The 27,961-nt window shown below is 40.6% G+C and overlaps 1 protein-coding gene across 1 annotated transcript; it reads left to right on the top strand.

Moving 5' to 3' along the window:
• The first annotated feature begins 24,466 nt into the window (after positions 1 to 24,466).
• Positions 24,467 to 27,865, top strand: LOC137726087 (mitotic checkpoint protein BUB3.2). The gene is made up of 9 exons (XM_068464955.2): positions 24,467 to 24,768; positions 24,849 to 24,979; positions 25,084 to 25,166; positions 25,490 to 25,756; positions 26,010 to 26,085; positions 26,489 to 26,569; positions 27,127 to 27,205; positions 27,297 to 27,397; positions 27,548 to 27,865. Exons 1-9 carry the CDS (start codon positions 24,649 to 24,651, stop codon positions 27,633 to 27,635), a joined length of 1,026 nt encoding a protein of 341 aa, XP_068321056.1. The 5' UTR covers positions 24,467 to 24,648; the 3' UTR covers positions 27,636 to 27,865.
• The last annotated feature ends 96 nt before the right edge of the window (positions 27,866 to 27,961 follow it).

Here is a 27,961-nt window from a genome sequence, read left to right on the forward strand (position 1 = left end):
TTGAACTTAATATGTTAGAAAAGGAATAGGACATAAATAAAGTTGACAAACTAAGAATTCTTTCAAAGTAAGGCAATATATTGGTGTACTAAATCTCTTATATAGCTTGAAAATGTTGTTTTGAATCAATACAAACATTGACATATCTCTACATTTATGTTTAAAAAGTAATTTTGAATTTTCAAGCTCAACTTTAATGAAGTAGACAAGTCATATGTTGTGAAAACCCTCATTTAAATTACTGTTAAATAGTATGATTATTTTTTTTAGTATATGTAACTTGTTTTAATTGTTAATTCCCCTTACAATCTATTTGTGCATGTTATTATTGAGTTTTATAAGATTATTAATATTAGCTAAAGGCCATTAAAAGCAATAAAACAAAACAAACGGGGAAGCTAAAATGGACAATTAGTTGTCCCATGCCCAACAACCTCAAACCTCAACCATTCCTATATTATATTTTAATATGTTTCCAGCTTACTCTCCCTCTCTCTCAACTATTCTCTATTCCTCTCATCTCTTCTGGACACGAAGGACAAATATAACAACTAACCTTTTAAGGTATTCTTAAATTCCCATCATTATCAAAACTTTATTTCAGAGCGAGTTAAGCGTGCCATTGGAATTAGAGATATAAAGCAAGAAGTGGTAGTCTATAGCTAGATGTCTTCCAATTTGGATTTTAGCCTAGGATCAGATCCTCTCCTGCTCTTAAAAAACTGAGCTTGCTGAGCACGAAATCGTGATCGTTGAAATTTAATTTAACGGCTACAAACAGGGAAATCCTATAAAGTTTTAATAATTATGACCGTTGGATCAAATTTCAACGGTCACGATTACCTACTCAGCAGGATCAATTTTTAAGAATCAGGAGAGGATCCTGATCCGCCTAGCCTGCTCATTCATCCTCTCTGATTAGTTGAGTAATCTAGCTTATTAGGTATAGCTGGAAGGTCTAGGCTTAGGTGATAATGATTTCTTTCCTTCCTATAAACAGCTACCTTAAAAGCCCCAATTTTAGTTTTCCCTAATTTGAGTTCCTAGGTATTTTGAGAAGAAAGTCTTAGCTCTGTTTTTGTAAGTCTTAAAGCTTTAAGTGTAGATTTTATTACAGCTTTTTGGGTACTTACAAACTGTAAGCTTGCATTCTAATTCTAGTTTTGTTTATTTGTTTGATGGAGTTCGAAATAGGATTCGACAAAGCTTTCAGAGAAGTTAGTTTGAGTGAACTAGTAAGGGGGTTCTGGGAAGCCTTCTATCTATATTGTGAAGCTAAAAATAATCACAAGATGACACGTGGATTTTTGGGTAAAAGAGGATAAAAATATCCTTGAGGCATATCGGGATTCGTACGCGCGAGCAGTGGACAATCATCCATCAATCAAGTCAAAAGTGTCCAAAATAGGTAACCAATTCAAAGATATTCTCATCCATCCTCATCTTAGGTAATTATTTTATAACCTACATAACACTCCATTTAAATGGAGGTTAATTGGCTAATTAATGGATTAATTCCTAATTAATCCATTAATCACCAATTAAATCACTCATTACACCCCCAAAAATACCCAAGGGTCGGCCACCCTTTCTTCCAAAGAAGATCGGCCATGCCCTATATATTGGCTCCCATTTTCACCAAAATGGAGGACTCTTGCTAAAATTCTCCAAAACTCTCAAACACTTTTCTCTCTATATTCTAACTTTGGCATCGGAAGTTCTTCGGCCAAATCCCCCTCATTCATCGTGAGCGTGTGAGGCTCTTGGCCTTGACCTAAGGTGTTATTTGTTTTGTAGGTGCAATTTTGTTCAAGATTAAGGAGGAAGAAATTTGCATCCGCAAATTGGTGCTTTCATTGAGAGCTAAGATCCATACTCGTAGAAGACTCTTGCATAAAAAGGTTTTTCTCTATTTTCTAGTCCATTTGAATATTTTTCATACGTTCTTATTATTAGAATTTTTTATTTGCAAAGGTTCTTTGATAAAACGAATAAGAAAAATATAATGGCTAGAAATTTAGAAAATTCCACAAGAGAAAATTCCAATACTCAAGAAATGGGACCGCGGAGATCCACAAGGTAAAATGCGGTCGTAAGCGGGGTGGCACCACCATTACGAGGTTCCACCATGGCCCAAGCCGTGTCATCCAAGCTTACACAGGCCCAAGCCCAAGCCTCGCATTTGCATGCATCACGCATTGAACAGTCTGCTCCCGTGATCCAGCTTGCTCCCGTAGCCCAGCCTGCTCTCGTGATCAAGCCTGCTCCCGCAACATAACCTGCTCCCACCGAGCAGCCCACTCCCGTGGCCCAGCTTGTTCCCACCGAGCAGCCCACTCTCATGGCACAGCCTGCTCCCGCCGAGCAGCTCACTTCCGTGGCCCAGCTTGCTCCCGTGGCCTTCCTAGCAGCCCAAATCGGTCCAAGATTAGTTCAACCGTCCCTGCTCCAAATTTTCGAACCGATGATTGAAACCGGGAGCATTTTCACCACATTTTTCTGCGGATTTGACATTTCCCAACTCAAATCTCATGCCCAGAGTCAACCACACTTCCACTGCTCAAGGATATACATTCCTTCCAAACTCTTCCAACCCAAATAGAAAACAACACTTGTCTTAACAAGTCATAGAGTTGACGAGCGCCCTCGCATAACAGACGACCTTGGTGAACCAGCTCTTGCAGCACACCGAGATACAACATGCTCCAGACGAGGTGTCCCAAAGTAGGACAAGGGCAGACGAAGAACCTCTCCAGCAACATCCCTGTAAGCAGCCACTCGACCAGCCATGAATCGAGCGTTTGGGCAATGTACACTCCCGATTGGGCCCCTGAGATAGCGTATACTCCCGTCCTAGCGCGCGGATGAGCGTATACTCTCGCATAACAGACGACCTTGGTGAACCAGCTCTTGCAGCACACCGAGATACAACATGCCCCAGACGAGGTGTCCCAAAGTAGGACAAGGGCAGACGAAGAACCTCTCCAGCAGCATCCCGGTAAGCAGCCACTCGATCAGCCATGAATCGAGCGTTCGGGCAATGTACACTCCCGATTGGGCCCCTGAGATAGCGTATACTCCCGTCCTAGCGCGCGGAGGAGCGTGCACTCTCGACTAGGCCCACGAACGAGCATACATTCACGGTTAGGGTCACATTCCGATAATCAACATGAGCAACCTTCCAGACGAAGTGTTCATTCATGACTAAGCCCGCAAAGAGCATCCTCCACCTCACGTCGGAGTAAGCAGAATAACGGACGAAGAGAAACAGTCACTCAATCCGGCTCAAGTTCAACCGGCAGCCTGCAAAGAACTCGATCGCCTACTAGAAACGTACCACACTCACCGCATCTGCAGCATAAACGAGCCAAACACATGAGAGAGCAGCCTAGACTAGCAAGTCACGGCTGAGGGCAGCCGAGAGCTCCATTACCCCAATAATGACAAATCCATGAAGAAGTAGAGAGACTCTTGACTAAGCGATTGTGTGATTTCCAACGCAAAAAGGTCACCGACGAGGCACTACAACGGAACATGACCAACATAAGCAGGTCACTCTTCACATATGAGATTGAGCAGGCAGAGCCTCCACGCGAGTTCAGCATGCCATATTTCACATCGTTCAAAGGGGATGAAGACCCTAAGAGACATTTAAAGAATTACCGAAGCGCAATGATCCTCTATCAAAACAACGACGATCTCATGTGCAAGATATTCGCCACCACTCTATAAGGCGAAGCACAAGATTGGTTCTACACCCTGCCACCACAATCCATTCGGAGTTTCTACGAACTTTCTTTGGTTTTCACCAAAGAATATTCATCATATCGTTCGACCAAAAAGAAGTCCGACCATTTGTTTAACGTCAAGAAGAACACAAAAGAGTCGCTTCGTGACTATGTGAAGAGGTTCAAAGTAGAGAAGGCAATGATAGTTGGATGCAACGACTTGATAGCTAGAGCAGCCTTCCAAAAAGAACTTCTGGCAGACCATCCGCTATTTGAAAAATTAATCATGAAAGAATATTTAACTCTAGCAGACTCTTTCGTTCTAGCAGAGAAGTATGCACTTAGGGACAAAGCTCGCTGATGCACATTCAAGGACTTGAAGAAGTACACGACATCACTTCCCTACTATCCAAACCGGAAACAAAGGAAGACTGATTCACATGTTTGATGGTATCTGAAGCAGCAATAAGCACTACCATCATACAAGAAGAGCTGGGGGCTCTAGTACCTGTATTCCATTGTTCAAAAGCTCCCTTCGATGCTATCAGAAATTCAAAAGCTAACTTTGGTGATACTTGTTGCAACCCAAAAGCTTAAGTTTTACCTTCAAACGCACTCAGTCATCCTCATGACGCATTATTCCGCCCAATCCAAACACGCGACGATAAAGGCGTAGACCCTGGTGGATGCAAAGTTTTCTGACGAACGCAACAACTCGGCCCAAAAGACACACCAAGGGTAGACGAACACTGAAAGAACACACTCGGAAGCAAGTTTTGTCCTCATCGCCCTAAAAGATTCTACATAGGAGCAACATATACCGGCAATTGAGCACTACCTCCTGCTGCGCGTCACACGGCCCTAGCCGACCCTTGCTCCATAAATTAGCTCTAGAATGGTCCAATACCAGCAATTGAGCATCTCCTGCTACATGTAACATGGCCCCAACTCCACGACCCCTTACCATGCACCAAGACGCTAAGAAGTTAATACAAAAGTACGACCGCTGCCAGCGCTACATGTCGATACCAGCACTGCCTGTCAGCGAGCTACACCCGCATACAAGTCCTTGGCCATTCATACAATAGGCAATCGACCTGGTAGGACTTATGTCTCCTGCTACTGGGGGCAGAGGCATGATGATCATGGCCAGTGCTACATGTCGATACCAGCACTGCCTGTCAGCGAGCTACACCAGCATACAAGTCCTTGGCCATTCATACAATAGGCAATCGACCTGGTAGGACTCATGTCGCCTGCTACTGGGGGCAGAGGCATGATGATCATGGCAACCGACTACTTCACCAAATGGGTAGAAGTAAAGCCCAAGACGACCACGACTCAAACGGACATAGAGCACTTCATATGGAGGAACATCATTTGCCGATTTGGCATCCCATAGTTCATCGTCACTGACAATGGCCCGCAATTCGTGGGCAAAGGTATGACGAAGTTCTTCCAAAAGTATGACATTAAGCAGCATATGTCCACGCCAAGATATCCTCAAGGCAATAGGCGGGCCGAAGCATCCAACAAGATAATCCTCGACTGCCTCAAGAAATCCCTCACCAACAAGAAGGGAAAATGGCCAGACGAACTCCCCGGATATCTACAGGCATAACGCATTACCAAAAGACGGGCAACCGGTGAGACTCATCTCTTTGGTATTTGGCTCAGAAGCAATCATTCATCCCAATGTCATCAAGTCAAGTATTACCGCTTTGCTACCAAGCATTGAGCAAAACTGTAAGGAGATGGCCACAAGCTTAGATCTGGCAGAGGAGAAGCGCGAGCAGACCATCACCCGCATCGCAGCCTACCAGCAGCAGCTCCTCTCCAGCTACAACAAAAGGGCCAAGATTCAGCAGTTCCAGCCCGAAAATATAGTCCTAAGAAAAGCCTTCATCATTGCCCACAAAGAAGGCTCCAAAAAGATGGATCCCATCTGGGAAGGTCCGTACAAGATCAGCAGAATAGGCGGCAAGAGTAATTACACCCTCGCCACCATGAAACGACAAAAAGATCGAAAAGCAGTGGGGCGCCTACAATCTGAGGAAGTACCATGTGTGACCTCCCACTACATCAAAGCTCGAAGACTCAAGCAGCTCGACGAGGACCACCTCACAAATTGAGAACTATCTAGTTGTTATGCAGTTCCTAACTTACAGCTAAGCTCTCGTTCATTTCACTTGTTTTTCAATGAGGAATTAAGAAGTAATCATAACTTGGCTCAGTTGCATGTTTACAACAACTGATCACTCCTGCACTTCAAAAGAAGACTGCGCCCTTCTTAGGGACTCATCGCAGGAATTGCTCCCCCTGAGGGACCAACCATGCTCTCCAGTGCGAGAGGGTAAACCAATTCCCCGACACCCACATAGGTCAACTCTCCAAGATAGGAGAATAAACTCTACACTCCGAATATCCAGAAGTGAATGAGCCTGGCTGCCCTAGTATAACTAGATGCACAATGGCTTGAGCCGGGATTCCTAGAAGTAGCCAGAATGGTCTTTTTCAAGGCTTAGCTAACTAAGGGATTTTGGGTCTCTTAGCCTAATCCGTAGGGAACCGAGCCCTAGAGACGAAAGGGGCACATTACACAGTAAATTCGATGGACGGCTGCCCTGGAACCCTAAAGTTGCTACTGAGTGCACTAAGGTAACCTACGGTTTCCAGAATATTGCTTACGGCTTGCCCTTCGAGCAGTAAAGCCATGCTAGACTTATACAACCGCACATTCTTGTGAAAGGTTAAACAAGCTAGCATGCATATACGAAGCTTTATCCACTGCCGACATGCTACGTAGTCGATAAGCTTCACCTCTGCCAAGTGCGGAACAACTTACACCAAGTCCTAAAGTGTTGTGATACTTGCTATGCAACTTACGGAATTAGAGAAAGCCAAGGTTAACAGCCTAGTGGTTACGCGGATTTGTCTGCTTCTGTAAGTAAGGCATCCGACTGCCAACCCTATGGCTAACAACTTTGCAAAGTTCTATACCAACACCTAAGGCTGCATAGACTACGTGGGCCTGTCTGCTTATAGAAAAGTAGCACGCCTGCCATTGGTCTATAAAGTCTAAAGGTTAGGGCATGAACATAAGAAGCGAATATGAAGAAAGCGAAGGAATGATGTTTATAAACAACTTGAAAAGGCTAAAGGAGTTCAAGAAAAACAAGAACTACAAGGAAAAACAAAGAAAATCCTAAAGGCTACCTAGAAGACTACACTCCAGCAGCTTGGACATCCTACGACTACTTGGTCACCACACCTTCAACAGCAGTGACGTTCTTAGCAGCGGCATCATCCAACGCTTCACCCCCGGCTGCCCTAGCCTAGGCACCAACTTCTTCAACTACTTCACCAACAGAAGCCTCAAAAGTAAAAACAAGCAATTTTTCCGTTGAAATAGAGAAGGTCTCCAAACCTCGAACCCACCATTCTCACCATTCAATTGCTCATTCTCCTCGAGCAGACCAACACGGACGCGCTGCAGCTCATCCACTTCCTTCTTCAAACTTTCGTTAATCTTCAGTACACTTCGAAGTTCCAACACTTAGGGTTCAAGCCTATCGACGATTCTCTTGAAATGGATCACTTGATTATAAGCAGCAATCAACTCTTTATCCTTTACATAAGCAGCGAAATGAAGCTCAGAAACTACAAACACAAGATCTTGAATCTGAGATCTGGTTTCAAGAGCACACATATCTCAGCAGCCTCCCTAGAAGCAGGCTTAGTGGATTTCTCACAGCCACCCACACGAGCAGCCTCCTCCTTCCCAGTAAGCGAATTAGTCTCAGCAATAGAGGGAGTGGGCCTTAGCGCCACTTTAGCAGCAGAGTCCACCTTATCGCTCTTCATAATAGCAAGCATTTCCGAATGAGAACTGGACTTAGCTCCCAACGGACGTCTTGGCATAGACCTCAGCACTAGGGGCATGACAAAACCTCTACATTAAGCAATACTATCAACAATTGAATTAGCCATTCTCGACATAGCATGCACCATATGCTCAAATCTAGCAGCCTCATTTTTCTTCCCATTGGAAGAAGTCATGTCAATCACAAGCCTCTTGACAGTAGGTGGACCCTCACGAGCAGCGAAGGAAGTCTTCAATTCTTTCTTAACCAGCATCTCTTGAGCAAATGGGGAAGATCTCTTCCGCCTTGATCTTCTTTACATTCTCTCTCGAGAGCAACCTACATTTCTCCAGGCAAAAAGAACTAAATATCATTTTTTCTCTCAGACCAGTAGGCAGGAGGCCTGCATACCCAGTATTCCAGCAGCCCATGACGCCCTTGACCTCCTCATCTCTCTCAATCGCCAGATTGGCTCGTGTCAGGTCCAAGAGCCCAAAGGACATGAGCCATGCGACTTGCCTAGCACTGCACCCTAGCGCCACAATCCGCGACTACAGCCGCACAAACTACCATTTGCTCTAGCCAAGTCGAGCAGCCTAAAGTAGTGGTTCTTACCACAACACCTCCTCGGCCCATACCGAGCCGATTCCTGGCCCTTGCCAGCCGACGTGCCGCACCATCCCGACAGCTGCCCCACGACAGCACTATCCAAGAAAAAGATAAGAAGATATTAAGTTTTTATTACACTGGTGCGGCACGGAGAAGATGAAGAAAACAATGAAAAACAGTCCTTTGCATGGGCAAGATGTAGAAAATTGCTAAATGAGGGGGAAAAATATCCTCTAAGCGCTCTCTCTCTTGTAGGGTAGAATAAATCACCATCCAAAGTTGATTTAATAACCCACTTAAGGTGGACTTAAATAGGCTTTGAGAGAAATTTATTTCCCTTTCCTAGAAAGATCTAATTTCATATTAAAAAGGGAATCTACATCAAAACGGGAAGCAATCCTAAGTTTCCTAGAGCAAGAAGATCTCTACACCTACTGCCCTTTCCTACGAGCAGCCCAGCAGGTGTGGGGGCATTTGTGGAGCCAAAAATAATCACAAGGCGACACGTGGATTTTTGGGTAAAAGAGGACAAAAAAACCCTTGAGGCATACCGGGATTCCTACACGCAAGCAGTGGACAATCATCCATCAATCAAGTCAAAAGTGTCCAAAATAGGTAACCAATTCAAAGATATTCTCATCCATCCTCATCTTAGGTAATTATTTTATAACCTACATAACATTCCATTTAAGTGAAGGTTAATTGGCTAATTAATGGATTAATTCCTAATTAATCTATTAATCACCAATTAAATCACTCATTACACCCCAAAAAATACCCAAGGACCGGCCACTCTTTCTTCCAAAGAGGACCAGCCATGCCCTATATATTGGCTCCCATTTTCACCAAAATGGAGGTCTTCACTCTTGCTAAAATTCTCCAAAACTCTCAAACACTTTTCTCTCTAAATTCTAACTTTGGCATCAGAGGTTCTTCGGCCAAAGCCCCCCTATTCATCGTGGGCGCGTGAGGCTCTTGGCCTTGACCGAAGGTGTTATTTGTTTTGTAGGTGCAATTTTGTTCAAGATCAAGGAGGAAGAAATTTGCATCCACATATATATTTGTATATAATTTATGAATTTGTTCTGTTGGATTATCTATTATGTATGTTTATCATGCTATTTTATATTGGTATTTGTGATAAAATAACATGAATTTAAGAATAAGGAATGAGGAATAAATCGTCCTAATTTTCAAGCCCAATATTGCTGGACCTATACTCTGTTACATTTTATATTAAATTTACACATTAGTCCATAATGAATAAACTTGATGACACAAATAGTGATAATTTAGGTTTTGGTTTCTTCATTTGTGATTTTCATTCTTTATAGACTATTACAAATATTTTTGTGATTGAGAGATATAATTAAGCAGTGTTAGTAAAATCATATCATCTTCCATGCTTGTTTCTAGTCATTATTCCATACCAATATCTAACATCCTTAACCTACATAATTGACTTAGATTATTACATGTAAGAATCATATATATATATATATTGGAAATCGGTTTGTTGTGAACTAGAAGGTCTGTTATTGTTATGTTCCTTATGAATTAGTAGTAAAATTTCAATTTCATGAGATTATTTAATTGCCGAACTGCTTTGTATTATCCAGTAGAATTATTTATTCTCTCTCTGTCATATGAAAAATGAAATCGAAAATCTGTTTGTCGTTGAGAAGAAAATTTGGAGTTTTGGGTAGTGGTTAGCTTTTTGTGGAGTTGGGCCAACTCCTGGCAGGTACCAGGTTCTCATGTTAGTCATAGTGCACAAGTTCTTTAAGGTATCGTTTGATATGCAGACAGGACGGGACGGAACGGAATGGGACGGGATGGGACGGGACAGGACAGAACGGAACGGAGTGGGAACAAAGATGCCCTCGAATGGACACAAGGAGGAAGAAGAAGGAGATGGAGAGGTTATAATTTTGTGTTCCACGGATGTGGAACGAGTCGTTCCAGGAGGGTGAGGTGTAACGAAAATTCACTCAAAACTCGTCCCGTGGAACAGCTCGTTCCACCCGTTTTAGGCGCACCAAACTTGGGACGGAACGCCTTGTCCCACTCTGTTCCGTCCCGTCCCACGTACTAAACGGTACCTAAGGCAATCGGGACTAGCGAAAAAGAGCTTTAGCAAGATGACTAGCGAAAAGGAAAATTTAGTAACGGTTTGGGTTTGGGTCATTTCAAATAATTTCCACTTGGACTAGCATGGTATTGGACATGCTAATTCTAAGTGTTTAATTGCTTGAACTAATGAGAATAAATGGAGTATCTTGCATTGCATCCATACATCTTAATATTTTGGTGCTTCTGTTTTTTATTTGTTTGGATTCGAACTATAATAATTTACTTTTTTTTTTGGAAGGAACTATAATAATTTACTTTTATATTACATAAAGGTATAGGTCCCTGAGCTTGTAGGGTCACACTAACTAAATTTTGCAGGTAATGAACTGGGGAACTAGATGTTTACTTTGTTGAGATGTGAAGTTTGTTCATATCAAATAATGAGGGAGTTTTGACTTGTTTTAAAACTTTTTTCTTTTATTTGTTTTTGGTTGAATAAAGGACAACTGATATTCTGCTTTGAGTAGTTTCGTCGTTAATGTAGAATACTCAAGTACAATTATGTTTCTAATAACTTTGTGTATAAATAAGTTCAGTTTTTATTTATTTATTTATTTATGTTTTAGCTTTCACATTTTAATTATATTATTTTAGACTTTATAATTAAGTTGTGAATCATGTCCTAATGCCGAATTAGAACTTAATCTAGAATCAGGGTGTGACATGTGCTTGGCAACCAACCCTTGAACCGGTTGTGAGTAAGTTACAACTTTACGCCATTTGTCTTTTTATTGGTAACTTTCTTTTGAACAACAATAAGTTACTCATGAAAATTTAGCCCGGAAAATTTAGCTTTTAGTCCAAAAACAGCTTTTCTGTTCCAACCGTTGTAGCCTAAAATTTTAGCCCAGGATTATTAAAGAATGAACTTAGGCTATTTGTTTTGTTAAATTAAATTTTAAAAAAAAAATTTAATATGTAGACTATCGTAAATTAATTTTATGAACATTTTAATCTAAAAAAATTTAAATTCTGATAAATATTGAGTGGAGTCCACTTCGATTTCAGGGCTAAATTTTGGGAGGAATTTGGCATTGGTTTAGCATTTAGCATTTAGCCCAAAATTTCCCCCTTGGGTTGGGGAAATTTTGGGGGGTAATTTGGCTTTTAGCCCACCATTGGAGTTAGTCTTAGGGGCTGGTTTGGTATTGTTGTGCTTTGAAAAAAAACTGCTTCTACTGTGCTGTGAGAATAAGCAGCTGTGAAATAAAGCAGCAGAGTGTTTGGTAAATTTTTTTGTAAAAGTACTTTTGGAAAAAAAAAAAAGCAGTATGATAATATTTGGAAAACTTTTATGCAAAACAACTGTAACAATGTGAAATGATCAAAACCAAGCTTATCTGCTTCTCTATCATATTTCTTTTTCTCCGGTCCCCAAAACCAAGCTTAATTCTATCTTTTACATTTTTTTCCTTTTCTCTTTTTTTTTTTACTTTTCTAGAACACTCTCTCTTTCTAGAATCATCTGCAACTTTTTTCTCCTTCTTGTCCAATTGCCTCTCTGTCCCTCTCTCTTCACTTTTTCTCTCATCACCAAATTCCATTCTTTTTGCCACTTTCTCCCTCATCATCAAATTCCATTTTTTCTCATTCATTCTCAAAAAAAGCTTATGGATTTGTCTTATGGGTTTTTTTTTTTTTTCTTTAGGATTTTTCACAAGTTGAATTTCATATGGGTTTCGGCAAATCGATATTTTTTGTCTTCTGGGTTTTGGCTGGCGTCGTGGAGTTTGTCGATGATGTCGCAATGAATGAAGGCAATGGTCGAGCGAAGAGCGAGATTGGGAGTCGAGGAAGCCGAGGATTTGAGTAGAGGAGAAGTGCTGCCTTTCGACAGCGAGCTCGGCGATAAAGCTGGGGGTGACACAAATCTTCAAAGATCTTTGGTAGAGATGAAGTTGGGAGGAGCAGAAAGGGGATGATAGAGATGAAGGGAGGGTAGGATTGCCAGAAACTTTCATTAAAGGGTCACTGTTCACCTGTGTTTTAGAGGTTTGCGCAGAAGCTGAAAAGCCAGTTTTTCAAAGCTGCCTTTTGCTGCTTCTGTTTTTTGGCTTTTTTCAACTCAAAATTATGAAAAAAAGCTGAAGTTGGAAGTTTACCAAACACCAAAAACACTCCAAGCTTTTTTTCATACCAGTTTTTTTTTAAATCACCTCAACTCCAAACCATACCTTAATCCATCATAATTTACATAAAACTTATATGCACTCTCACACGAACTAAATTCCCTTCCAAGTATACCCACATGAATTTTCGATCTATATAAATTATATGCATGAGGATTATCAAATTGGAACTCACCTTGTAAATCAACTCCGCAATCACATGACCCATTGGTTAGACCTGACTATCTATCTACTAACCTGAAAAATGAAAGTAGTGTGAAAAAAAGTGAGTTTTTAAAATTCGACAATCGCCACATGAGTAATTTTTTTCAAATATATTGCTTGCACTATATATATTGCCGAAATTGATGAATCGAAAAGACAAAAAGTTTGGATGAACCACACAACCCAATGAGCAAAATAGATGAAAAATAAAATTAGCCACTTTTCAAAATAATAGATTATGCATTTATATATCCACACTTTATTAGGAGCAAGTGTTGGTTGAATAGGAAAATAGTTGCTATGAAAAAAGGTGAAAGGACAGTAATTCCTAAATACTAAGAACCCATTAAATAATTTTCTAAAAATTAAAACTAAAACAGGTGCAGACCGAATGATGGTGAGATAGGAAGATTAAAGAGCATCCATGACCCTAGGGCTTAGTTTGGGATTGCTTTGTTTTTTTTGTTTTTAAACTACTTCTATTGTGCTATGAGAATAAATAGCTGTGAAAAAAAAAAGGTAAGTGTTTGGTAAACTACAGTGGTGAAAATGCTTTTAGCAAAAAAACACTGTTAAGAGTGTTTGTGAAACTTTTGTGTAAAATTGTTGTAACTGTGTAAAATGACAACAAAAAAAAAATTGGTTGATATATTATTAATTTAATTAGGTTGTTAAATTATTGATCATGAGAAGAATGTCTATAATTGAATACCTCTTTATGCCCCATTGGTTGGCCAGCGCTACGAAAATTCGAGAGATGATATATCTCGCTCTTATGTTGTCCCATATACCCTCTCCTTTGTGGGTACCAAGCATCTACCAAATAATACTTCCTTATCAAATGTTAAATTTGTTTGAACATATTATTATTTGTAAAGGTGAAAGCATTTACAAAATTCAAATTAATAATTAAGAATAAGGAACTACCACTTGGAGGCTTAAAAAAATTTAAATGCAAACTCTATAAAACTGATAGAAAAACCTTTGTATCATGTGTAGTGCCTTCCCATCCAACCCAAGCAAATGTTAATTTCATGTCAAAATTACACGCAACCATGATGTCTTGAGTTAGTCTCCTATTCCTACCAATATATGGTACTTGATCGGGACGAAGCATTGAAGCATCGACATGTACCCTATCTATGGCTCCAACACAGTCCTAAAAATAAGAGATTAGGTTAATAAAGACCGTCAACTTGTACAAGAACATTTCGAAACAATTTCTAAAAATTAATAAATACATAATTGCCTTAAAATGAGAATATCCAGTATCTTTCCTTATCTCTTGTGGGGTACCATTAAACTTTGGATCCGTAGGTTTGATAATATCTATTGTCATCTAACATACAACATCCAACATAGCACCAAAATGTCTATTAACGACCTCTACGGAACGTTGAATTCACTCTTGAACTAATCTATTTTTTACACCATGTTCTAACATATGCAAGAACATTCTTAATATCTCAGTTACACTGAACCTCTCAAACCATAGTTAACTAGAAAATCTTTGGATAACTTATAAATTACTTCTTTGTTCTTTCTAAACATCAAATAACGTCGTTGCTCATTTCCTTGTACTTCCATTAACCACATGTTCATGTTTGAGAAGAATTCATACATGAAGTTTTATGCATATATTTTAGATAATATGTTTCAATAACTCGAGCAAGCGCATACTATTAGGTCAAACTCTTCATCTTCATATTTGGAATGTCCATATTCAATGAAACCCTGCAAGTTAACAAATAATCCTTAACATCAATTGTACCAATATTGTAAACAAAGTAACTAAAGAATTAACTCATAATCTAAATAACATTCAAATACGATAGTTAAACCATGATGCTCATAATCCAAAATAACAAAGTAGCTACGCAATTAACTTAGAATCCAAAATAACATTCAAGGAAGGTGTCAAACCAATTCTAACATTCATAATCCTAAAACCTAATGTAGATGTATAAATCCTTATTGGTTGATGGACTCATAATTCAACCAAGTAAGCTAAACATTAAGATCTTTCATGATAGAGAACATCTCTCTTCTCTTGATTAAAAACAAACGAGTTGCAAACAACTATAAAGGGCTAGTAGGGTCACAACTAGGTAATGATTCAACAACCTTCATAACTTCAGGAATTTTCTTGGACTATCGACTAGTCCGAGCCCAATCCTTCCTTTTGCTTTTTGTGTTCTTAGGCCTCCATTATTACTAAGCCCAGCTTAAATATCCACTCAAACACCAAGAACCCAGAACAACTCCACCCAAATTTGTTACATTTTCTCACTCTACTCCAACCTTTCTCTCTTCCCCGATTTTCTAGTAATTCCAATCCCTCTACTTTCCCAATTTTCCTCCATGAATTTCTTCAAATCCATATTCTTCGACGACCCAGATCCTCCACACCCTGAATTTGAAACTGAATCTCATAACAAAACATCCAAAAGACTTCCCTTCATCACACATCCCCAGGATCTTAGATAGCCCGACCTCTTTTGAGAAGTGTAAACATGAAAATTCTATAACGAATGAAACGAGAACAACAAAGTAGATTTTTATTGATGAATTTGTAAGGTTACAATCTCTATTTACAATTTTCCTCTAATTTAGTCTTCAAATTTGATGTAGATGCGTAGATTATTGAACCAAGGGTCGCAATGACTTGATCCCGGACAAACGATTGAACAGTTGCTTTAAGTTTTGAGCTTAAAACGATGCTTGGATGGTCTTCACCTCAAAGTTGTGGCAAAGGTAGTGTTGATGTAGGATTTCGTTGATTCAAGGGTCTTAGTGACTTGATCTTGAAACAAACGTCATTACAAGTTTTGAGCTTGCAACAAGGTCTTGAAGAAATCGACACAAGTGATTATTGATTCTTTAAGGGAATGATTTGGCTTTGGTCGAAAGAAAACTTCAACTTTGATCGAAAGAAAGCTTAAGCTTTGGTTGTGCGTTCTTTGAAGAGAGCTTTGGTAGCATATTAGTCTTCAAAGATTTGTGCAGAGGTTATTCTAAATGTAGAATTTTTGGCCCTTCAATGTAGAAATTGTCGACCTTATGCTTGTCTTGGGACATTGTATTTATAGACTTCCAAAGCCATGCCTTTGGGTGAATTTGGCTTTGATTTGTGTCTTGATTCGTCCATGGGAGAATTTAGGCATGCTTTGTGTCTCAATTTCAGCCATTTTCCCTTACCTTGGCCGAATTGTAAGGCTTGTTACCTATTTTGTGAGCAATCTTCAATTCTTACTTGTTTTGTGAAAATGCTTTAGCTTTCTTTCTGATTTTGGGAGCCATTTGGACCCCTTGCTGATTTTAAGAGGGATTTTATCCCTTTTGCCGACTTTTGGGGAATGTTTTTTAGCTTCCTTTGCTTGATTTGTGCCATATGTCATTGATGACTTGTCCATTTGTGATGAGTCATATGCCACGTGGAGCTTTGTGATGCATCATTTGCATGCAACGAAATTTACATGTCTACAAGAAGTCAGGTATGAAGGTCACTAATAAAGATTCGTAAGCCACCATGATGCAAGTATTAAGGAGCATGGAAAATATTTCTCTGGGAACCAAATGAGAAGTCAGCAGGCTGTGTTCCTTAACATGAACGCTACAAAGAAAGTTAGAGTTAGAGTACTCCGCACCAAAAGATGGTTATGCCAATGAAGAAACCATGGAGGTAAACCCAGAAAAGGGACCAACAATTCCCTTGTTTTCCTTACTTGAGGAAAAAAATAACAAAGGGAAAAAGAATAAAGAGGCTGAAAGCAGTCGGCAAGAAGCAGAAAAGTTTCAAGAGACACGCTTACCCAATCCTCTGCCACCTCTACCAGATGTTACGAGGTAAATCTGGCATGAAGGAATAAAGATTGGTGCGTATAACTCGGCAGGATAAATAAATGAAAATGGCTTATCCACAGCTGGGGGGCAAGCCTCTTTCATACAGGCCATCACCATTGGCTAATAAAGGAAGAGGAAAAGCTAGATGAAGACAACCAGACACATAGAATGAAGCTTTTTCGGGCATCGATCGTAGCCTGAAGTAGAGGACTTCTTATACCCTACACAATAATATGGCTAACCTACAACTCAGGAATGAATTAGCAAAATTGAGGAGGATGGTGGTACAGAATACTCAACTGCAGGCCCGCTGATGTTTAGGATAACATATCAAAAGTCTTATCTTGAGTACATTGATGAGCAGAACCCTTTCCCTCTCAATTTTAAGATGTTCGCGTTCCCAACTTTCAGTGGGGAAGACTGTAATGTGTCTTCCAGAGATCACATTTTCAAGTTCTCAACGAGGACAACCCCAACTACAAACTAAGACTGTTTGGAAACTCACTGGTAGGCTTGGCCTCCTAATGGTACTCTGTGTTACCCCCTAATTCTATTGCCAACTGAGGATAAATGAAGATGGCCTTTCATGAGCAGTTTTATAGGGTGGAACCTGAAATGACCATTAATGATATGGTAGAAGTGAAGCAATATGAACATGAATCTACATAGGATTTTATGATGAGGTTTAGAAAGACCAGGATGAGATGCCAATTCCCATTCAACCATGCTCAACTCATAGCCATTGCCTAGAAGGCTCTGAAACTACATTTGAGGAAGAAGTTCTATGATGTGCAGTTTAACGAGCTTCAGGAGTTGGTGATTGCAGCCACTAAGTATAAGAAGTTGTTGATAAAATGACAACAAGTGAAGCATTCATTTATAGTGCCCTTTTTTTTATAAAAATAAAGCACCAATACATCAACTAGAATTTGAAGGCCTAGAGGCAGGAGAGAATGATAACAGCATAGGAGAAGGGATAGAGTTATGTGTTACAGAGATGACTACTCCTTTCAAACCTTTGATGGTGAAGGGATTGGTTCAACCCATCAAAGACCAGAAGATCGTGATGAACGATGGAGGCTTTGTACCTATAAAGCCTCCAAAGCATCAGTTATATTCCTTTGATTTAACCAAGGCTGCTGCATACATCTATGAGGAACTGGTGAGGGCTCGAGTAATCTTGCCTGACAGCACCAAGAAGATGCCGCCCAAACCTCAGAGGGAAGAAGCATTGCAATCTCCACTAGACCTTCAACCACTCCATTGCTAATTGTGTGCAATTCAAAGATTAGATCCAAAACTTTCTAGTCAACAGGAAATTATTATTGGAGAAACCCTAGGCCAATATGATGGTTAACACAGATCCATTCCCTAAAGGTCCAATCAACTTAATAAACCTTAATTGGGTTAAGAAGGGAAAAGGAAAAGCTACCTTGGATGAAAGGGGAGAAAAAAGGCAAGTTGGTAGGCCAACATAATGCGTCAAAAGGTTGCCCGACAGACCCCAAGCATATGTGGTCAAATGAGTAGTTTTTTGGTAACAGATGTCAATGTGGGTATGAGCTCAAGGTACTAACATCAGGTGCCATCATTGATCGAGAATTGGTCAGAATGAGAGAAATAGAAGAACAGGACGCCCACATAAGTATTCTTGGGGATACTTAAGCCAATAAGGAGATTACTAAGAATGTGTTTCAAAGGTTGGGAAAAGATCCAGAGCCTAAAAGTGCTTAGAAATTTTGAGGCTTCTAAAGAAGTAGAAGATAATAAGACGAAGTTATCACACTGGGTGGATGTTAAGGCTTCCCAACCAAGTGATTGAGGATTTGGATGTTGCCCGAATTGAAGCTCTAAACAAGATCCAAGAAGGGGAAAAAGCTGTTGCCCGAGCCTATAACAAGAGAGTAAGATTGAAGACTTTTAAAGAATAAGAATTCGTATGGAAAACAATTCTGCCCTTGAGAGCTCAAGTTAAAGGTTTTGGGAAGTGGAGTCCTACTTGGGAAGGCCCTTTTACAATTACCAAAGTATTAGATAGAGGGGGTTATTACTTGGCACATTTAGAGGGGAACTTACAGAAACATCTAGTCTATGCTAAATTTCTAAAGAAGTACCACCCAACTCTTTGGGATGTTATAGATTGTTATACTTTGTGAAGTCTAATACTTAGAAAAGTGGTAAGAGTCCCTTTTGTGTGTTTAAAGTAGTTGTTGTTAGAAAAATGTAAATAAGCAAGTAAAATAGTGAAGCAATCAAAGATCTTTTCACTTAATATTGGGGAGAAGTACAAAGGCCCTAGCCTAACAAGTTCACATACCTAGCCAAGGCAGCTATCCTAGAATGATAAGTCTACATAATGGTGAAAATGCGACTAGGTTCTTCTAAGGCGATATTATTGTTGGCTAACTAAGCTTTAGACTCCTCTATTTCATGATTGGCCCTCTTCACTTCCTCAATTTTCTTGTAGAGCTTGCTCGAGAGGGTCATCTGCTCAGCCTTCAAAGTAGAAAGTTGTTCTTCCAGCTTCTGGATCTCAGCAGCTACCACCATTATTCGGCCCTCCATGGCCAAGCCCTCTTCCACCAGCTACTGTAGAGTAGTGGATGTCATAGTGTGCTTCTCCTTGTAGCACCTCACTCTGTTTGCTTGCCTCTCAGCCTTGAGATGATGGTCCCTCAAAGTCCTCAAATTTTCAAAGAATGAGATGAAAAACTCATTCTACACCTTAGTCATCTGTTGAGCTTGGTACAAGTCACTAAGAGCTCTCTCAGCCTCTTGAAAAGCATTGAGGCTGAAAGAGGTAGAAAAGTCTTTCTGCATCTATTTTCTGAATACCTTACACTAATCTTGAAAATGCTGAGGCTCAAAGGGGCACTTGGAGATCTCAGCTTTGTCCTAATTTTCCCGAACTCTCTAACTAGTTCTAGCAAAGAGGCCGCGGTAGGAAGAGAAGTTAGAGGAAGAGGTATCACATCAACACTACCGGAAGCGGCAGCAGCAGTGGCAGCATCAATAGAGATAGAAGAGGAAGACTTAGAAGCAGAACCATTTCTAGGCTGAGGGATTGGGATCCCTGAAACACCAAAAGCTCGTGAAGGTTGAGTAAGAACTATTCTACTCTCTGCGGGCTGAGGAGACTTGCCAGAACCTTTACTAGAAGCCTGTCAAAATCAAAGAAGACAAGTTAATAAGGCAACCTAAACCCGAATGAGGAAAATACAAGATTGCAAACATGTTTATACTTGATAGAAGCCTTGTGCTTTGGGAGGATGACGTGTTGCTACAGCTACCTTGGAGAGAGTTGGTTGCTTACTTGAAGAGGAACATAAGAAGCCTTGGGACTAGTCACCTTTGAGACAACTAGTATCTTAAGGACTATAGGCTCCCCAATGTCTGATGTTGGTTGAATGGTAGTCTCTGGCAAGGGGGAAGACAGGCAAAGACAAAGTGCAGAGGATAAATTCAAAATGAAAATACAGTAAGAAAATGTAAAAAATGGCTTAAGGAAAGAAGACTTACTGAGGCACTGTAATCTTTTACAAAGCGGAACATCTCTCCAGTTGTTAGATTGAGTTGTGAGGTGGGAATCACTACCATTGCTAGAAGAATAGAGAATGAAAGAATAACTGGTTCTTGTCTAACCTGAGGTGATGAGTTCCTCCCCTTACCTGGAAAATAGTAGAAGTAAAATCAACACCTAAAGCTTAAAGATACAAAGTTGACAAGTTTGGAGAATGAGAATTTTACCTCTGAAGGCTTAGCCCAAGGAGGAGAAAGGTGCACAGGTCGGGCCAAAGGTGAAAAAGGCTAAGTTTGAGAAGTCCCTTCTACTTTGGAAGCCTGTATTAGAAAATAACAAAAAGTCAGCTAAATATAAGAAGAGCGAACTTCAGAATTAATTAAATAATCAAAGTTAAAGAATACTACCTTCAACTCCTCCAGAATTTTGGCAATAACCTCCTTGTCACTTTGTTGCCCTTCCACGCCCGCTTGCATCTCCTGAGGGGAAAGATCGGGTTTCTTGCTGATAACATAGCCTAATCATAAAGAAGGGCAGAGTCAGTTCAAAACTTAAGGAGATCAAGTTAAGTAAAAGAAAATCAGGTTTAAATCACTTACTGGCAGACTTGTGTTTTTTTCCTGCCCACTTCAATTGGGAGGGCAGAAAAAGATTTAGAGGCTTGGGAGTTCTGAGACCTGATTCTCTTCTTGGTTAGGGTGGTTTTTGGAGTAGGTAGGGTAAGTTTAGCCTGAGGCCTCTCCTTACACTCAGATTTAGACGATTCCACGACGGAAAACCTTGCCCAACAAGGAGCCCTGGTCTCTACTTCAAGCCCAGCTTTTGTCTTTGACTTTCTGCACATTGCAAAGATGTCTCCAACATCCTCAGGGACATGGCTAGAGCCCGCTTCTTACCTAGCTGCCTTTGCATCAGCCTCTTGGAGAACCAAGGCATCAGCAACCTCTTTTTTCTAGCCCGACATCGACTTCTTTAGTGTTACCTTAGGCTGGAAGATCAGGAAAAGAGTTAGCAATCACAAAAATATAAAAATATAAAGTGAAGGAAAGAGGCAGCAGTGTAGGTTATCTATGAGCAGAAGTTGGTTTTTCTGATTAATCGCCTTCTTCCAGCTTTTAAACTCTTCTTTCTTGGGGAGGGACTTCAAGAAAACTTGCCTGAAGATTTTATCATAGGCTTCCCTGAGATCTCCATCATACTTCCTATACCACTTAGCCTACCACCAAGTGGTGGGCAAAGAGGTACACTCAAAATTGAGGGCTACAAGTTTGTGAGCTATCTTGTTCATTATTTCCAAGTTATGCCTGCTTGCCCGAAATGTAGCCTCTGAAGGAGAACAGAGGTGGTAAAAGGTCCCACAGTGGAATGAATCAAAGAAAGGGACTAGGATGGCCTGTCTAAAACCCAATTGTTTACCACAGAAGTTGGGGTGATAGACTTCCAGCTTACGTTCGTAGCCTACTCGGTCACTCCGAACTCCTCAAGCCAAGTCCCTCTGTTGAATGCAGCTAATAAATTTTTCCTTGCAGAAACTGCTGGCATCCTCCTTGAATGAATCTTGGAATAGGTGGTCTGAGAACCAAGAGTACCTCCTGAGCACTGAGGCACCCCACTCCAAATTAGCCCGAGTCTGATAGATTCTGAAGAAGTAAAGGCATGCTAGAATGGAGTGGTTGGTAGTAGGAGCCTTTACCAGAATTTGGGCAAGAGTTATTCCCTCTGGGAACTCCAAGTTGGCAACCCGAAACTCTGAGAAGTACCATTGAAGTCAGAGCTGCACCATCTAGGTAGTTCCATTGATATTTGTCTCAAATGGCTGGTCCCTTGTCATCTTATAAAGAAGATGATATCGATATGCCAGAATGAAGAGACCGATGGTGAAATCATCAAAGGAATACAGCGCCTCTACCAAAAAAATCCATTCTAGCTTCACTCATTTGGATTTGTTAGGGAACACATGCTTATTTAACCAATAGATGAGAAAGTACATGTGTTTCTAAGCATGATCAATTGTAGGGGAAGGCGAGCTGAACATTTTCTTGGCAAATGGGATGAAGCTCGTGAATGAGGTCTCATAGCTTTTTAAGGTAGTGGAGTTGTACTCAAAACTAGTGATGGACTGGGAGGCCTCTGAACCTTCAACAGTTAGGCAAGAAGAGGATGACCGGTCGTGTATAATGTCTACACATCTGCCCGATGGTTTCAAACCAAATACTTGAGCCATGTCCAGAATGGTGAGAGTCATTGGGCCCATTCTAAGGTCAAAAATGTTGGTCCTAGTGTTCCAGAAGAAAAGAACGGTCGAGAGAAGCTCATGCTTAATGAGGATGGTGGTTTTAGACATCATAATGAGCTCATAAATGCCATTTGCCATCCATTTCTGCCTTCAAATGGGCTTTAATTCATCCACCCACTTAGACCATGCTTTATCCTTCATTAAGGAGAAACCCCTCTTGAAATTGGACCACTTGGAGGTGAAGATTCCAACCTCGGCAATGTAGGGATTTGGAATGAACCAGTTAGCAATGGGCATGTTGTTTTCCACTGCAACAGGAACTCCAGCAATCTAGGTAGGCCCCGGAAAGTGTACTCCCTTTGCCTTGAAGAAAATGGATAAATTAAGGCCAGCCCGAGGGCGATGAATGTCGTTGAGCCGACAGCGCAGAGTGACAATCCCTTCTCCAGACTCGCATGCATAACACGATTTGGGAGCCATTGTCAAAATCGAGAGAATAATGAAAAAGTGATTGAAGATTGAGGCAAGAGAGGTATGAGAATGCAAGAAATTTGGGAGTTCATAAAGTCAAGATGGTTGAAGAAGATGGCCGAGAAAAGTGAAATGGAAAGTATTTAATGGGCAAGTAGTTAAACTTTGGAAGTCGTGGGTTAGTGCAAAGGTTTATTAGAAACGGCTAATTAAGTGGCCCTAATACCCAGTTTCAGCATGCAATTAATTTTAATCATTATCAATATCTTGGTTAGCAGACTTGACAATGATTAAAGGGGCATTGTTTAAGTGAATATTTAACACTAGGCTTGGTAAGAATGGAGGCCCAAGAATACAAAAAACAAAGGGAGGATTAGGCTCGGACTAGTCGATAACCCAGGAAAAAATAAAAGTCATTTTGGCAAGGAATAGGCAACAAGCCTATGTGAGAAGTGATGGGCAACAGAGGGCAGCTCATCCCCAACAAAAAGTACTTTTCAAGGGCATGGATAGGTAAATAAATGGTGACTCACCATCCTCCGAAGGCCATCACCAAAGGGCAAGGCTTGGACAGTCAGGCTAAAAGGTCTATGAAATCAACAAGGGACACCAGAGACAAGGACACTCAACCAATCAATCAAAAGACGTCCAACTTTTCTCTCAAACCAGCAAGGAACCAGAAAGCTTCATTTTGTCCAGACTCTACCCTTTTAGTCATAGATCCACCATAGAAAGTCATCTTTTGTCAATTTTATAAGCTCTGCTACCTTCCCCCAATATTTTAGTATCGAATCCTTTTAGTAAGCCCTATTTACATCCCGTTATCTAGAGATTACAACCCTTATAAAACACAAAGAGAAGTGGTTGCAAGAAGACGAACCTTGCCTGACAAGGTTATAATCTTACCCAAGTCTCTTTTGTTTGTACTTACATAAAGTAGAACTGGTGTTTAATACATCTTCCATTGTGTTTTAAATTAATTCAACTGCTTTTCGTTCAAAGTTTCATCTACAACTAATCTGGCTGAACTAATTAATCTTGTTTCTTTAAGTATTAACTATAATCAAAGAAATGATTTGAAGGGCCCTGAACTCCCTTTATCTGGACATACAATATTATGAGTAAAAGTCCTTGTTTACAAGGCAAGAAAAAGAACTTTATACAGACTTAACCCATCTGTAACAATCCAATAGAATCAGGAAGTCTAAGTAACTTGTGGCGCAAGTAATCAAGCCAGTTCATAACCAAAAAAGAACAATTTATTATACAAAGATAACAGTGGCACGCTGAGATCCATATTAGCTTTGATTGTGAGCCTGAAGGCCTAACAAAGGTCCCGCAAAGGCACAATTCAAACTAATAACAAACTCATATTGCAGCACACCAAGCAGCAAACCTTGCCCGACAGACGAGACCCCAGGTGAGCTGTTCGAGGGACAGATCTATCCCCAACACTTGGCTTTGGAGAATAGAAGGTGGGAAATGAATTTTGGAAGCCGAGGAGACGTAGAGGGGAGGATGATATTGAGGAGATAACAAGTAGTTAACGATGTTAAGGTGTTTAAGTGGGTGGACAGTTAGTCATGTTTTTAGAGAGGCCACAGCTTTTTTTGGGTGCATAAGATGTGCACTCCAAAGCTTACATCTTATGTCGGGCCTGTATTTCGGGCTTGAGAAAATGAGCCCAAGCTTTTGTGATGGAGCAAAAAGTCATCCCCTCGTTTGAATTTGGAAACCTTTGGATCAGAACCACCACCGTTTTTCTGTACATTTTCAAACCGGCCTTCCCTCTCTCTTTCTCTCTCATCACTCCACTCTCCATCTCAACTCTCTCAAAATTCAAAAACCCTAAAACACTCTCTCTCTCTCTCCCCTCATCACATCACTCCCACACCCTCCGACTAATCGCGCCATGACAGCTGTCCCTCCGCCGGCGCCAGGCCGAGAGCTCTCCAACCCCCCCACGGACGGCATCTCCAACCTCCGCTTCTCCAACCATAGCGACCACCTGCTCGTCTCCTCTTGGGACAAGGTACGCCCTCGCCTTCCTAACTCTCGCTGCGCGTCCTGCTCCCCCATCTGTTTCCAACCCCTCTCTCTCTCATTGCGCAGACCGTCCGATTGTACGACGCCAGCGCCAATGTGCTGCGAGGAGAGTTCATGCACGGAGGTCCCGTTCTCGATTGCTGCTTCCACGATGATTCCTCCGGGTTCAGCGCCGGTGCCGACAACACTGTCAGGCGGTAATCAAAATCCCTAATTTTCTGTTTGGTTGCTCGGAAAATGCTGTAAAAACCCCATTTCTTAACTCTGATGCTTTGTGTATACTTTTATGTCAATACCCCAGGTTCGTATTCAGCTCCAGTAAGGAAGACATTTTAGGAAGGCACGACGCGCCGGTGCGTTGCATTGAATACTCTTATGCAGCAGGTATGTTCTCCAAAGTTTCAATTTTTACATTTGAAATTAGTTCTAATCGAAGCCTTGAACTTCTTTTCTGCAGATTTTTTGCCCCAAATCTATTGATTGATCTGATTTTGTAGTGTGCTTCATTGTGTTTGTTGCTTTATTATTGTCAAAGGAATTCTCACATTTAATGACTATATAAACGACCTTAAATCATGATCTCTGATGTATTTGGTATTTCTGGTAATCACATTTAATTATTGTAAGTTTGAAAGTAGAAAAATTGTTTCCTTATACTGTAAAATTCCGAGTTTGTAACCAACTCTCTTATGTGCTAATAATACCAGGGCAGTTGATTACTGGTAGTTGGGATAAAACAGTTAAGTGTTGGGACCCTAGAGGCGCAAGTGGACAGGAGAGAACTCTTGTTGGGTCATACCCACAACCCGAGCGTGTTTATTCTCTTTCACTTGTGGGGAACCGATTAGTGGTTGCAACCGCCGGAAGACATGTCAATATCTATGATTTGAGAAATATGTCCCAGCCTGAGCAACGGAGGGAGTCTTCCTTAAAGTATCAAACTCGATGTGTGCGCTGTTATCCCAATGGAACAGGTAATTTTAGTAGCTTTTCAGTGTCAGGACACTAATCTCACAAACTTTTTCTTTCGTGCGCTTGGTTTTTTGGGTATTGTGTTGCTCCATGGCTAATCATGCCCGTTGGTTTTTCCTTGCTCACAGAACAGGGCCTTTTCATTTTAGGACGCCTTTAAGAAAAATAAGGGTTACAAAATAGAGTTATTTGGTGAATGGAATTGGTCGATACTGTTGGTTGTTTCATGTTTGATTCTATATTCACATTTTGCAGGTTATGCTCTCAGTTCTGTTGAAGGACGGGTTGCAATGGAGTTTTTTGATCTCTCCGAGGCTAGTCAAACTAAAAAGTATGTATTAAGCTTTCAGTGAGAAATTTTGCTTTACAATGAGTGATATTTTCAGTTTCATTGTGTTATATCTTTAGGGTTTCTTTAAAATGTATTCGAAATCTTTGATGCCACCACCACTAAATAAGTTGTTCTTGATATATGTATGATTCTCTCCTTATATATGAGGGTGTGGCATCATCATAAAGTGTGCTTCTGTTAGTTCACCATTGCACACTTGTAGATTTTTCTTGGTAGAATATCCGTAGCATTTCTTGTATGGTCACTGATTTGTGGGCGGTCAACTGGTTTGGAGATTGGGGCCCTCTCAAGGAAACTATTTTCCAAAATGCAGGCATGCATAAATGTATCATGCACCTGTGTCTTCAACCTTAATTTGTTAATGGTATTAACCTTTGTGCAGATATGCATTTAAGTGTCATAGAAAATCAGAGGCTGGAAGGGACATTGTGTATCCAGTAAATGCAATTGCATTCCACCCCGTGTAAGTTACATTTTTCTATTAAAGTATTGCGTAATAGTGAACTTTTGTGCTTTGATTTATTGAAGTCATGAAAACGATAGGCCATGTCTGGTTTCCCGTTGCAGGCATCTTGTGACTACAATAATTACATCTGGGAATTTCGTAGTAGTTGACTTAGTTCATGGTTTATTCTTTGGTTGAATGGTTCAAAAAATAAGGATCAGAATTGTTCCTTGTTTATGCGATAGATTATGGCTTGGATTATACTTGATCCGTGAGTTGGGAGTGTTTAAAACTTAAATTAAGCTCGAGGGGAGCTTATTAATTTCAGATATACGTAGCTCATGCTTTAATAAAGTTTATCAAGAGAGTTTGAGAATGAGATTCTTGTACATTATTGACTGTCATGTTTACAAGCTAGTTTGCCCTCTCGGGACAAATTGAAAAGGGGTATACGTACTTTCGCTTGATGAGAGTTGCAATCATACTGTTTGGTGTATGAGAGTAGTGATGCTAGCAGTTTCTTTTTAGTCCACGTGCATTTTTTTTATTAGTTCTTTTCTGAAATTCAATTGCAGCTATGGTACTTTTGCTACTGGAGGTTGTGATGGTTATGTGAACGTATGGGACGGGAACAACAAGAAGAGGCTCTATCAGGTAATTTTTTGCCTTAGGTGACATTGATGAATAATTCTCCCATGGAGAAATTACAATTATATTAAATTTTCAATGTGCTCTCCTTTGCCAGTACTCGAAGTACCCAACAAGCATTGCGGCACTTTCTTTTAGCAGAGATGGCCGCCTTTTGGCTGTGGCATCAAGTTACACATATGAAGAGGGAGATAAACCGTAAGCACCTATCTCCCGCGTCCTCTCTCCTTACTGATTTTTACCCATCTGGCTATTTTCTCTCTCTCTCTCTCTCTCTCTCTCTCTCTCTCTCTCATCCATCTTCTTTCTCTCTCCATCTAATGTGTCATCTGTTCGTTCATCTTGCAGCCATGAGCCAGATGCCATCTTTGTTCGAAGTGTAAATGAGATAGAGGTCAAGCCAAAGCCAAAAGTGTACCCTAATCCGCCAGCGTAACTGGAGTCGAAGAATTTCGCATTTCGTATTAGTTACTCTGAATATGTTTATTATTCAATTTGACGAAGGTCCCGAAATATGTAAAGAGACTTAAGTGTATGCGACTTTGGCCATCTGCATTCTAAAACTTCGTCCGCTGTTAGAAACGGTGACGCTTTGTAACGCAAATTGTTATGATTTCATCTCGCAGACAAAATGCCTCCAGTCGAAGCAGTTTTTGACTTTTGTTATCTCGTTTTGTAAATTTTCCTTCTGAAAGTCCTTGGTGCCAAATATCCTTGACCACAGCACCTCTTCCAAGTTTTTGCTTTTGTTTTGGCCTAATT

This window comes from Pyrus communis, chromosome 5 (assembly GCF_041283825.1).
Source record: "Pyrus communis isolate YQ-2024b chromosome 5, ASM4128382v1, whole genome shotgun sequence".
Classification (NCBI taxonomy): domain Eukaryota; kingdom Viridiplantae; phylum Streptophyta; class Magnoliopsida; order Rosales; family Rosaceae; genus Pyrus; species Pyrus communis.